Source organism: Petaurus breviceps, unplaced genomic scaffold (genome assembly GCF_028583685.1).
Source record: "Petaurus breviceps papuanus isolate PSGF00001 unplaced genomic scaffold, PetGlider_PUasm1.0 175, whole genome shotgun sequence".
NCBI classification, from domain to species: Eukaryota; Metazoa; Chordata; class Mammalia; order Diprotodontia; family Petauridae; genus Petaurus; species Petaurus breviceps.
Window position 1 is genome coordinate 29820745 of NW_027185764.1, and position 14376 is coordinate 29835120.

The following is a 14376-nucleotide window of genomic DNA, read 5'->3' on the forward strand; positions in this document are numbered from 1 at the left end:
TAAGGTACCATAATTAACAACAGCCTAGCTCTCCTGATACCTTGTCTAGTACTGTTTCTACTCCATCACACTTTGCCTCTATTCCTCATCAGTCTGGTTCGAGTGGTTTGGAATTTGGGAGAAACCTGGTACATCTTTATATGATTGGATAGGGACAATATAACATCTCTACAACTTCCACTTGAAGACTTTCAGTGATGGGTATCCCAATGCCCACCTGATGTTGTCCATTCCACTTTGGGGACACTTAAATGGTTAGGAAGATTTTCCTTACAACCAGACAAAATCCACATTTCTGCAACTTTTATGCATTGCCCCTAATACTTATTCTAAAATAAGCCTATTCCCTTCTCTCAATAATAGTCCTTCAGATATAGGAAAAAAATGAATATAACACTCCTAAGTCTTCTCTTTTCCAGGCCAAAGATCTCCAGTTTTTTAGCTGTTCCTTATTGATTTCTAGTTCCCTCACCACTAAGGAGGATGTAAGGATCTGTTCTGCCCTAATTATGCCAATTGTAGAGTGGCATACCCTCTGAGAGATTACCAAGATAGCAAAGAAAGAGGGACCCACACCAGCTTGGTTAGTAATAGGTTTTATTATGATTAATTAGGCAAATCAGGGGAGTTTTTTTAATAAGAAGCTAGTTGTCCTTGGCATTAGCAGGACTAGGTAACATCTTGAATTCCCATATCAACCCCAGACAAGGTGAGGTATTATATAGAAACAGAAGAAGACAGAGTGCCAGGAATGGTCCAATATCACATGCAGATTCTCCCACAGGATAGTTGGAGCTTCTGCTGTTTATATTTATTCAAGGTAATTTATATTCTCTGTGAAGTCATATGTCATGTTCCCAGGTTCTAGTTACCACCATACAGAGTAGTAGGCAGGAGCAGCAACATTACCAGGCTAGGCTGCTACAAGACCCAGGTCTGGCCCATGGCTCTCTGTTGGCTGGGAGACCCAGATGAAGTATAGTCCATATCCAACATTCATCAAGAGTGACTAAAGTCAGGGCGGCTAGGTAGCACAGCGAGTAAGAGCACCGGCTCCAGTGTCAGACTGACCTGGAGATCGAATCCCGGGCTCAGACACTAAGCACCACACCCAGAAATAACTGGCTGTGACCTTGAGCAAGTTACTTAACCCTGATTGCTTAAAAAAAAGAGTGACTAAAGTCCCGCACTTTTAGTCCTTGCCCAGCAACAATACCCCTAAGAGACTCTGACCTTTATTTTTCATCTACTACCTGCTATTACTATAGCTAATGATTTCCCTCCACCCATTTCTCTCCCTATCCCTGTATTAATCAATCACTAACCCATTGGGAGGAAACCATCACCAGCCTCCACTTCTTGTTCTCTCGTTCACATGCTCCTTAATACTACCTCACTCATGCCCCACTCCAACCCTCCTCACCCCTTCCATTGTGTCCTCTAGAATTCCTATTCCATACTGAACAAACCTCCCTCTGTGAAAACAGAAAGAATCCACTGATCAACTACTGAAAGGAACCGCAAAAGAAAAAAATCTCAGGAATGTTATAACCAAAATTCAGAGCTTCCATATCAAAATAAAAAATACTGTTCAAGTAACCAAAAGGAAAGAGTTCAAGCACCAAAGAATCACATTCAGGATCACAAAAGACCTAGCAGCTTCAACCATAAACCCTGGAAGATGTTAGAATAGAACATTCCAAAAGACAAAAATATAGATTTACCACCAAGAATAAAATATCCTTCAAAACTGAGTATAAGCTTACAGGAGGAAATGGATCTTTTTTTTTCCTTTTTTAAATTAATTAATTTATTTTTAGCTTTCAACATTCATTTTCATAAGATTTTGAGTTTCAAATTTTCCCCCCATCTTTCTCCTTCCCCCATCCCCCACCCCAGATGGCAAGCAATTTGATCTAGGCTCTACATATACATTCATATTAAACCTATTTTCACATCAGTCATGTTGTAAAGAAGAATTAGAACCAATGGGAGACATCACAAGAAGAAATGAACAAAAAAAGGGGGGAAAGGGAAAGCAAATGATATGCTTTTTTATGCATTCAGACTCCATAATTCTTTTTCTGGATATCGATAGCATTTTCTATCATGACTCTTTTGGAGTTGTCTTAGATCCTGGTATTGCTAAGAAGAGATAAGTCTATCAAAGTTAGTCATCACACAATGTGAGGAAATGGGGAGTGGGCAGTTAAGAGGGAAGATAATACTGTGAAGGTAATAATCACAATCACAAGCATCCTGATCCTAAATGAATTAAAAAGAGAAAAAAGAAGATGAAAAGAACTGGAAGCTAAGGGGGAGGTGCTTATCAATTTAGGAATGGCTAAACAAATTATGGTATAAAAATATAATAGAATATTATCAAGCCCACCACAACAAATAACAAGAGACTTGATTTTCAAGATTCCCAAAAGGTATGAACTAATGCAGAGTGAAGTGAACAGAACCAGAATAATCTCTATGGTGACAACTTTGTGAAAACAATTTTGAAATACTTGAGAACTCTGATCAAAGTATTATCCTACCATGTCTCCAGTGGCAGACAAAGCATGTTACCTACCCTTTGACAAAGAGATGAAGAACTCAAGGTGCAGAAAGACACATGTTTTTAGACATAGCTAATGTGGAGATTTGTCTTTCTTGACTCTGCTTACTTGTTAAATGGTGTGTTTTTCTGTTTTTAGTTGAGAGAAAAGAGGGATGTAGCCATAGTGAAAAGAAAAGAAAAAAGCATGAAACCACTGAAATATTTTTAAAATGATTAGAGGAGAACAAAATGAAGTCAGAAGGCAATATAGACAGAAATGTTCTTAACCTTTTTGTGGGTCAAGAACCCTTGGTAATGGGGTGCAGTCCATAGATTCCTTCTCAGACTAATGTTTTAAAATGCATAATATAGAATACATGGGATTACAAAAAAAACAAATTATATTAAAAATACAGTGAGCAGCAGAGGATTCTGGGAATATGACAGAGTAGGTCAAAAAATTCTAAGCTCTCAAGATTTTCCCCCACAAAAGAGATAAAACATCACCTTAGGGTGAACAAAGTGCAGCAAAACATAAATAAGAATGGGGCACAACAGAGGTCTTCCTGGGATAATTTGAGAAGATCAGAAGAAAAATCCCAGGATGAGGTTTGGTTCCTGTGAAGAGTAAACACCTCCAGGTTAGGTTCCATTTTAACAACAAGCAGCAAGCCCTGGTGTTAGCTGGTTTGACAGCCTGCCTTGGCCCCAGTCACAGGAAATTTTACCCCAGTATAGTGAGGAGAGTTGGGCGTCTAAGCCAGCAAAGATCGAGGGAACCTCTGCTGACAAGGAATGCCAGATCCAGCTGTGCTGTGGAGAACAGCAGGATGAGAAGGAAAGAGCACAAACCTAGTGAGTGCAGAAGCATTGGGGCAGAAAGACCCTGGCTATGGGCAGTTACAGAGGTTGGAGGTTTGCCTTTGGTTTCAGGCTCAAGGGAGAACTGAAGATCTGAGGCAAGAAGCACCATCCCCCATATCCCAGAGCTTGAGGTGATTACAAAAATTGAGCTTTTACCACCAAAAAAATGCACAGGAAAAGGAGAAAGAATCCAACCATAGAAAGCTAATATGACAATAGAGAAGACCAGGGTTCATCTTCAGCAGAGAATACTGAAGTTAAGAAATTCCCTTCTAACCCAAAAAGTGATGTCAAATGATCACCTGCCCAAAAAGAATTCATAGAAGATCTTTAAAAAGACTTTAAAAATCAAATGACAGAGATGAAGGAAAAACTTTAAAAAGAAGAAGAAGAATCCAAGAAAAACAAGAAGATTATTAAAGGAAAGCCAACCAATTAGAAAAGGAGATACAAATCTTAAAGAAGAAAATGACACCTTGAAAATTAGAATTCGGCAAAGCCAGAAAAAGTATAAGAGATCAAGAAATGATCTCTTTAAAACATTTAATTTAAAAACATGAATAATGAAAAATAGATGAGAAAGTGAAACATCTTGTAAGAAAAACAACAGATCTGGAGAATACATCAAGAAGAGAAAACATTAAAATAATCAAACTAACTGAAAGCTATGATCAAAAAAAAAGAATCTTGATACAATAATACAAGAATAATTAAAGAATATTGTCCTGAAGCATTAGAAACAAGTAGGGAAAGTAGAAATAGAAAAAAATCCATCAATCAGCACTTAAAAGAGATCCTATGAGGAAAACTCATAGGAATATTATAGTCAAATTCCAAAACCCCTAGCTCAAGGATTAAATATTAAAGGCAACAAGAAAAAAGCAATTTAAATATGATGGTACCATAACTAGAATCACACAAAACCTAGCAGCAGAGACAGTATAGGATCTCAGGTCTTGGAACACTATATATCAAATAGCAAAAGAACTGGGCCTCTGGACAAAAATATCATACCCAGCAAAGTTAAGCATAATCCTGAATGGAAAAAAAGAACATTTGATCAACCATCAGACTTTCAAGACTTTATTTAAAAAAAAACCCTGAACTTATTAGAAGATTTGACATACAAAAGCTAAGAGAAACATAACATCCATACCAAAGACTGATTACAAGGGATTCAATAAGGGCAAACCATTTACTATATATATATATATAATAGAAAATGTATGTCTAATATTCTTATTAATAATTGGGCAGCTCATAAGAAAGTTTGGGGTAAATCTGAGTATGATGTGAATTTTAAAAGGAAAACCATTTAGGAAGAGCTAAAAAGAGTAATTATTCTATACAAATGAGGTGCAAGAGGAATAATTGATACAGAGAAATTAGATAGGGGAGGAGGGCTGGTAGTTCTGGTAATCTACTTTCATCAGGAATGGGTTTAAGAGGGAACAATACATATAAATTTAGAAGAGTATAAAAATCTAAATTCAGAAGAAATAAAATAGGAAGGGGATAGGGAGTGGGAAGAGAACAAAAGAGAGATCTTTAGAGGGGAAGGTTAAAGAATAATTTATAGGGGGCTATAGAAGGGTGTCTAGATTCATGAGAATGGGAGGATGGGGAAGGAACCTTGGAGGGGGCAGGGCAAGGTGTTGGGTAGAAGTAAAGTAGAGAAGGCAGGAGGGATAGGAAACAAAGAGATATGCACAAACATAAAAGCAAAGATCAGGGGTAGAATTTGTCTGGGAAAGTATATGTCTATATATGTAGGTATATATGTATATGTGTATGTATATATCTATAGCTATAGAAAAATATATCTGTACTTAATTTAGACTTCTGGGGGGAAGAACAAAGTAAAAAAGTACACAGCAGAGAGCACAAGAAAACTTACAAGGAAGCAAAGAAAAGACTGGACAGCTCTCAACACAACTTGTAGTATTTATCATACAGCCTTTCTTGAAATGAAAATTTATTGTTACATATTTTGAATCCTCTTTTATGTTCTACTACACACATGATGTGCCTTTTTTCTTACTTTCTATTTAAGTTCCAATATTTAAGCTTATGCTATCATTTTTGTTTCTTTACTCTGTATTTGTGCTCTGGTGATTGAGTCTAAAATAAAATTTAAAAGGAAGAAATGATAAGCAGACAGATTTCAGAAAAACCTAGAAAGACTTACACGAACTGATGCTGAGTGAAATGAGCAGAACCAGGAGAACATTGTATTCAATAACAGCAACATTGTGCAATGATTAACTTTGATAGACTTAGCTCTTCTCAATAATGCAATGATCCCAGACAATTCCAAAAGACTCATGATGGAAAATGCTATCCACATCCAGAGAAAGAACTATGGAGTCTGAATGCAGATCATTGTGTTTCACTGTTTTGTGGGGTTTGTTTTTCCTTTTGTTCTGTTTCTGCTCTCACAACATGACTAATGTGGAAATATCTTTAGCATGATTGCACATATATAACCCATATCAGATTGCTTACCATCTTGGGAAGGGGAGGGTTAGGGAGGGAGGGAAAAAATGAACCCCAAAATCTAAAAAAGAAATTAATATTAAAAAAACAAAAAATATAGTTATCAAAATATATCTTTAAAAAACCAGTTGATGGATCTCCTGGACAAGCTGGAGAATTTCAAAAATAAAGTGTAGAATTTAATATATACTTTTTTAGAAGCAAGAAATATGAACTAGAAGATTAATGGTTTCATATGCAGTTTCTTTTTTGTGTTCCAAACAAATACAAACCAAACAAACCGTCATTATACCCTACTCTCTCCTAAAGATAATCCTTTTTTAATCTCTCCTCCCTTTCTCAGTCAAATACCAAAGTCTACAAATCCAGGATTGATGAATCTATTATTTTGTTGATTAATTAGACTTAAGAAAGGGATGGAGAAAATGTTAATCATACAACTTAAATTTTTAAATATGTCATGCATGCTTTTTCTCTGGAGAATCAGTTGTTAAGCATTTACCAGCACACCCCTGGCTGTTTCCCAAGGCTCTATCCCATAATTCCCACTCTTCTGTCTCTACCTGCTCTCTTGGTGACTTTATCAGCTCCACAGATTTAATTATTATTTCTATGACAATAATTCACATCTAGTATATGTATGTATATATGTGTGTGTGTACATACATATATTTGTGTGTGTGCAGATACTTGTGTGAATAGCACCAATCTTTCCTCTGACCTTCAGTCTCATATTATCAATTGTCTATTGCCTATTTCAAACTGGATGAGTCATAAGCATCCTACACTCAAGATGTCCAGAACAGAATTCATTCTCTTCCCCCAAAACCCATCTTTCTTCCCAACATCTTAATTTCTGTCAAAAACATATTATCATTTTTCAGTTTCACTCATCCATTACCCTCTCACCTAGATTATTGCAACAAGCTTCTAATTATTCTCCCTACCTCACGTTTTTCTCTACCATACACAAAGCAATTTTCCTTAAGCACAGATTTGCTTGTCAGCATGTCACTCCCCTGCTCAAAAAACAATGGCTTCCTATTTCCTTTCAAATAAGATATACACCCTTTCTCTAATTTCTGAATTCCTTCACCACTTTGTTCCAACCTATCCTTCCAAACTCATTGGATACTCCTCTCATCCTCTAAGATCCAGTCAAAATTATCTTCTCTGTGTTCCTCACACAAAACCCTCCATCATTTTTTGAACAGCCTATGAACTAGCTATTCTGTGCCTAGAATGCACTCCCTCTTCACTTTCACCTTATATAGAATACCTCTTTTCCTTCAAGACGTAGCCCAAGCACCACTTTTTATGTGAAACTTTTTCTGATCCCCTCAGTTGCTGGTGCCCTCCCTCTCAAAGTACCTTTTATTTTATCTTGCATTTATTGGATATTTATTAGATATATATTTTTTCAATGAATAGATATATATATACAAAATATATGCAGGAATATATAATGTATGTGTATATATACATATATTTTTGTCTTCTCTATTAAAAGGTAAGCTTCTTGAAAGTAGAGATTATTTTATTCAGAGTATTTGTATGACCAGCACCTTACACAATGTCTGATATGTGTTGTTGTTGTTCAGTCATTTGGTAGTGTCTGATTCTTTATGACCCCATGGACCATACTGTGCTTGAGGTTTTCTTGGCAAAGATAAAGGAGTGGTTTGCCATTTCCTTTCCAGTGCCTAGGATGACACAACTAGTAAGTGCCTGAGGTTGGATTTGAACTCAGGTCTTCCTGACACCAAATCAGGTAGTCTATCCACTGAGTCATCTAGCAACATATACATAGTACATAATAGAGGTTTAATAATTACTAGTTGATTGATTGGCTGATTGACTCTTTTTCATATGTGCTTTTGAATAGCATTCCTAAAACATGCCACCCAGAAATGAACCCAATATTCCAGATATGATATGATATGATAGGGCAGACAATAGCAAGATGATCACCTTCCCTATTCTGCATGCTATACTTCTATTAGGGTAAAATCACATTTGCTTTTTCAGCTGCCATGTTACACTCTTGATTCATATTGTTTGAAAAACATTAAAATCCAGGGCGACTAAGTAGTGCAGTGAATAGAGCACCAACCCTGGAGTTAGGAGGACCTGAATTAAAATCCGGCCTCAGACACTTAACACTCACTAGCTGTGTGACCTTGAGCAAGTCACTTAACCCCGATTGTCCTATCTTCCCCCCTCCAAAAAGAAAAAGGAAAACACCAAAATCCTCAGTTCATTTTCATAAGAACTAAATCCTACACTTCTGCAACTGCTTTCTTGAGCTGGGGCACAAATTAATTTCTCCCTATTAAATATCATCTCCACTAAAGTCCAATTCAGATGCCTCATGGTAGAAAGGAAGTAATGATGGATTCCCATAAGCAATATCAGCAGAGTTCTAACAGATCCTACCAAGTTAGAAAGGCTTGGATTAAGAGCCTGGAAACAGACCATTAAGAAAAGATCATGTTATGCTAGTAAGGTTTAGAATTGGTTAACCAAGAAGTGATGATTTTTTGCCATAGCAACTCATGACAAATGTCCACTAAGGCATGAGAGAGTTGTGACTCACATGAGTGAAGGAAGGATTTGACTCTTTTTCCATTGCTCTATGTCAAACATAGCATCTAAACATTTTTTAGACCCAAGCCCTAGCAAAATAACTAGGAATTCAATGAACATTTTTTTAAATCATTACTGGAAGTTCTCTATAAATTAAAGATAAACAGTAATTCCACTATTAAATGTGAATGTTGATTATAAGGATTCCATTTATTCTTCTTCATTGGAATGGATAGGTGATGCAGACATAAAGCAATTCTTTTTAAGTTTGTAAATATGGAAAAGAATATTTGTAGCCATTTACAGAAGGTTGGTTTGGAATTTAATTCCTATGATATTAGCCTGAACTGAACTATAAACTGTAAGTGAAATTCAACAGTTAGGAAGGAGGAGAGCTTAATATGAGAATCCATAGAGACCTGGCTATCTGCATAGGATGCTCTGGTAGTACTAGGGTTATTAAACTACCTATACTAACTGGAGTATATTGCAACCTGGTGGGATCCTGTCTACTAGCCATTCAAAGAGCTTTGAAACTAACCAGGCACCTTCTATAGAAAGATTTTTTTCTTTCCTTGTATTTTTGATGAAACACAAGAGTCCCTTACTCCTAAATCTGTACAAATTGTCTTTTATATTATCCATTAATCCTGGACAGAGGATTGGATTTTGAGTCAGAGGTTCAAAATCCAGCATCAACTTTTTACTATCTAGTGAAGTGACTGCAGGCAAGTCACAGAACATTCTGAGTCATGTTCCCTCATCTATAAAATGGGAGGAGGTGGGGAATAATATTTGAACTGCCTATCTCAGAGAGTTGTTTTTAACACCTTAAAGTGCTAGAAAAAGTGAACTGTTGTTAATACTTGCTGTTGTTGTTACGTTCCCTGAACATTTTTTTAAGATTCCCAAAACAAGAACTGAGAGATAATGATAGCACTTTTAAATACCAACATTTGCAGCTCGTTTTTAAAGGCTAAAACTAAAACTTGGAGCTAATTTTTTTTGTTTTCCTCAATAATAACTCATCTCTAGCAACTTACATTCATTCATTTGAAAGTAATTATCATCTTCATGATTATTTCTCTCACTGGACACAGAGTCCCCCAGAGGAGTTACTTTCTTGGAGCAATGATTGGATACCATACCCATAGAGGCCAAACCATCTGACTTGTTTGTTTCCCTTCAGTTTGCCTGTATGTACTCACACTTGCATACACACCCAGACATAGAGTCAGGCATCCACTTATATTCATTAATGATGATAGTTGGAAACCAGTTTCCCATTTTCTAAAAATGCCTTTTGTTGTTGATCACAAGGAGCTTATATTTTTCCCACCCAATTCTCAAAATCTACATTGCCTTGAAAAAAGAGGCTATAACCATTAAAATCATACCAGACTAAAATCATGCATCCTTCTCATTCTCCCCATAATTAGAGCTTCACTCACAATGAGACACTTCACCTCATAATAATGTTCCACATGGATTCTCAACTAAATCTTTGACAGTGATGCTCAGGTAACAGAATCCTTAATGAAAAAAAGAGATAACTAGTAGTGTGATGTGATATAGATCCCTGATTAAGCATGATTTAAAAATTTTACTTCTCTTGAAAAGGCTCTTCAGAATGCCTAAACATGCCATTTTTCCTGAATTAACTTAATTGGTTATCACAATACAACAAAAGCAATTATTAAAAACAATTTATTATGTATAATTTGTACATGCTGAATTCGTTTTTTGTGGGGTGATTTTTCTGGATTGTGATACTGTCTACTGAAGTTTGTCTAGATCTAATTTTCCTTAGGACACTCCACATACAAAAATACAATTTGCAAAGGTAAGTTGAGCTTTTTTTATACCAGGTACACAAGAGTTGAACACATAAAATGAAGTGGAGAGAGGATACAGATGTTTCAACATAATACATGGTTTATCTTTCAACACAATAACTCTTACTATATTCTCATAACTGTAAACTGCAAGGAAAAATTTTTCACCATCTTCAGGTGAGACTGCAGGCTTAGTGTGATTCTACAGTCAAACCCAAGAAATGGGTGTGTGGTCCTTTTGTGGAAAAGTGGAGAAAATGAATGACTGGGATGCTTCTTTATAAGCACTTCAGGAGAAAGGAATTGCAGGAAGTTCCTCGAGGACAGTCACAGAGCTTCCCAATTCTGGCTCCTTTCCTTATTGCACATTGCTCTCCAGCATCACACTGTCAAAACCAACACAACATGTTAATTTACACCATGGAAAAGGGGAGATAAGTCACAGCTCATCTTGCCACATCATGTAAGACACACTTAAATGTGCAGCACAACTTTCCCCAAAATGTATAAACATGAATGTTGCAGGCATGCTGAAACATAGAAGTACAATTTCAGCATAAGAACAAAAAAAAAGTAAATAACTGGTTACTCCTAGTCCCTACCCACTTGACCAGTTAAAGGCCCATTTCTCAGCTCCTTTTCCTGCCCACCAAAATGGGGGAGGGGGGAGAGGACAAAGGTTCCTCTCTTTAGTCAGAAAAAAAGTTATATACTGAGATGTTGATTCAGATTTACAGTTTCTCTCATCTCACAATCCCTTCCCTTTCTCCATAACTTCTTCCTGCTCCTTTCCCAGGTTTCCTTCCCTAAACTTTCCAAAAATATTTCTTTATCATTGGAAAGTCAAACCATATATTAAATAATAAATTGTTTTAGAAGGGTAGTGAGAAAATGGTAGTATTGAGAAAGGTTAGATTAGCTAAAAAGGAATTTCCCTGGACCAAAAACAATCTATAGGAAATTCTCTCTTTCACAATTACCCCTCCCCTTCTACCCCTATTAGGGGACTGTCCTTTCTTTCAAAGAAACGAATCTTCTCATCACATTTGTGTGGGCTTAAAGCGATCAGTCGAAGATCTTTTTCAGAAAACACTGGAGAAGACTGAGAGGTGGGAATGAAAGGAAATGCAAAATAAACTTGATTCTGGAGCTCGCCACAGTCATTTAACATTTTAATGCAATCAAGAATTTACTCTGGGAGGGTAATATCAGGGCGGCCAATAGAGCATGTGATCCAATTTCCTCCCAAACCCCAAGAAACCAAGTGTGCCTGGGTGGAGAGAGGTTGGGGTAATGGGAAGGAAAATCCCAACCAGCTCACCTTGGGGACTTGGCCATACTTTTTCTCGTAGATCCGAATGCGTTTACTTTTCAGCTTCTTCAGGACTTCCTGCAGTGCTCCTATCTGCAACACACAGATTCGCAACTTTGAGCGGGTAGAGGAGCGGCTGTCTGCCCCTCGAACCTAGCCTGAATTAAAACCCTAGTGCCGAGGCAACACTTGCAGGTACCTCTCCACCTGGACTCTAAAAGGGGGGTTTTACTCAGGGACCCCGTCCGGAAAAGAGCCAGTATTGATCTTTTGAGAAATGATGGCTTGGGACTCGGGAGCAAAGAACTTGAGAAACATCATCCAAAGCCTTGGACTCCCATCCCTATTTCTTAAGAGTAGATCGGGCGTGCGGGACTTTTCTTATTCAGCTCGAGACGCGTCCTCTGTGCAGCCCAATGTCCGCGGTCTTACACTTAGGTGCCTAGAGTACTTTGAAAGCTACTCATACCTCTTCTAGTACTGGAGATGAGGGTAGCCAGTGGAGTGAAATATAAAAAGACTATGGGGGGAAAAAAAAAAGACTATGGGGCAGAGTTGAAACAGGAGACCAAGAGAAGAAAACACTTACCAGTTCCTTCTCATGGGAAGTATCCTCCACAGTGGAGTAGATATCCAAAGCTCTAGGCTGCAGCCCGGAATCCTCCTGACAGCTGGCCCCGAGCAGGAGCAGTAGCAAGGTTGCACCCAGAAGGGGTAGCTGCCGCAGGCGGGAGCTCTCCATGGTGCTGAAGTCTTGCGCACCTTGAGGACCCCTCAGATTTTATACAAAATCTCATGTGGGGGAGGGAGGCAGGAAGAGGAAGGGGGGGCTGGGGCGGAGGGGCTGGGTCACCTGTCTGTCGGCAGCGCTTCTCCAACGCTTGACGTCAATGCCCCCCGGGTTCTAAGCAGCCCAGGAACCGGGGTTTTGCGCACAGCTGAAGTGGGGCGGGGGAAAGGGCGGGCGGGGGTGGGGGTGGGGGCAGGAAAGGACCCGCTGTCTCAAGGCTCCAGACAGAAATCCTGCAAGCGAGCGCGGCACTGCCACTGGGGTAGAAGCCCGAAGCCAGGAGGTAGAAGATATGGAAATGGAAAAAAATCTTCAGGGCAAAAGAACAGACACAAGTCTCCTTCACTTAGCAAAGGAGCACTACAATATTCTCCAGCTACAACCCTATACCTCCTAGCTTGTAGGGAAGCAAAAACATGTTTTGTTGTTCAATTAGCAAGATTGATTGAACACCTAATACATTTAGAGTACTATACTAAACGCTCTGTTCCTATGTTGGAGGGATGGGGGGAGAGGGGGGAGAGACAGAAAGGAAGTAAAAGAAGTCTCCTCCGCTCCATAGATAGGTGTGCTGAGGTGCTTGTGATACTGGATAAACTGCCGGTAAAAATAAACAGGAAAATAGACTTACAATGTTAATCTGGCAACCATACAACTCAATTCTTACCTGTTCTATGCAGGGTGTTCTGATTTTCCCTAGGGCAAGTCAGATCCCGAGAGAAATTTCTGGGCATTTCAGGTACCCAGACAGCATTCTCGAAAGTGAAAGTGATGAAATTTCCATTTCCAGAAGTGTCCCCCAAGGTACAGTATCCAGTAGGGAACAAGGCTTGTAGGTGATTTGAGGGGAAACTTATATTAAAGGAAGTGGGATTTGAGGAAAGTGTCAAAGGGCTCAGACTCAAGGATCCTGCCATCCATGCTTGATAATCTTAGTCTTCCTGAAAGGAACTCTCAATCTTTCAATTAAACCCAGCTTTCTATTACTTCCCTTTTTTCAGTTACTCTGCTCCAGTCTTTGGTAGTTTTACCCCTACTTTTTCATATCATCAAATAGTGGTCTCTGTTATTCTAGTCTTCCCTTAAAAAAAAAAAAGCACAAGGACAGTTTCAGAAGTTACCATGAAACTAGACCCTAACTCTGCATCATACTGGCAAAATATAAATACATAAATAAAAGTAAAATCTTTAACCATTGATAATAGAGACCTAACTGACTTGGCATTTCAGAGATGGAGATTCAGCTTTTAGGAAGAGTTGGTATGTAATATTTATATAGCACTCCATATGTCAAATATTTATCAGTTACCTAAATGCAACTCATGGAAAGATTTGCAAAAATACCAACTATTCTCATAAATAGTGCATGCTATTATCACTGGTTTATTAAGAGCCATATGTTTTCTTGATTAGTTCAATATGAAAAGGGGTCTAACACTCTCCCCACCCACACATAGAAACACTCCCTGTGAATTCTCCATAACAACAACACCACCACCAACAAAAGTGGTATCATTCTTTACTATCTAAAGCTGGCAAGGCTTCAGATATGGTTTTAGCAATATACTTTTTGCTTTTCAAGGATCTGTCCAGCTAAATATGGAGCAGCTCATCATCAGAAATTTAACCACTAAGTGAACAGGTTTTTTTTTTTTTTTAGCTTCTAAGACCCATGAAAGAGATAAAAATGCAAAAAACCCCTTCCAATTCTACAGTGATGGTGAGGGCCTGGAAGAAAGTGTGCTAAGACTCAAATAGAGTTGTTAGCTCTAAATGCTTTATTTTAACTACTGATATTCTTAAAATGTAAAATTTGTACAATGACCAATTACTTGGACTACTGGAGGAAGTGAATCATAGCTATTTTAATATTCTCAATATAAATGGAACTGGAAGATATAAAAAAAAAAGTTGTAGCTAAATGGAATGATTGCAAATATATTCT

At 38.0% G+C, this 14376-nt stretch overlaps 1 protein-coding gene across 1 annotated transcript; it reads right to left on the reverse strand.

Moving 5' to 3' along the window:
• Positions 1-10195: 10195 nt before the first annotated feature.
• Positions 10196-12428, reverse strand: CARTPT (CART prepropeptide). Its single transcript, XM_069085404.1, has 3 exons — positions 12231-12428; positions 11651-11734; positions 10196-10715 (listed from the first exon to the last, which is right to left on the reverse strand). The coding sequence occupies exons 1-3, from the start codon at positions 12381-12383 to the stop codon at positions 10608-10610; spliced, it is 345 nt and encodes a 114-aa protein (XP_068941505.1). The 5' UTR covers positions 12384-12428; the 3' UTR covers positions 10196-10607.
• Between the last annotated feature and the right edge of the window lie 1948 nt (positions 12429-14376).

What these genes read in the sequence shown, in the direction of transcription:
- CARTPT (XM_069085404.1), bottom strand. Translation starts at nt 12,383, where the DNA reads ATGGAGAGCTCCCGCCTGCGGCAGCTACCCCTTCTGGGTGCAACCTTG. An exon ending in CTTCCCATGAGAAGGAACTG is followed by an intron (nt 11,735 to 12,230) that starts GTAAGTGTTTTC and finishes TGTGTGTTGCAG; the next exon opens with ATAGGAGCACTGCAGGAAGT. An exon ending in AGTATGGCCAAGTCCCCAAG is followed by an intron (nt 10,716 to 11,650) that starts GTGAGCTGGTTG and finishes TGGTTTTGACAG; the next exon opens with TGTGATGCTGGAGAGCAATG.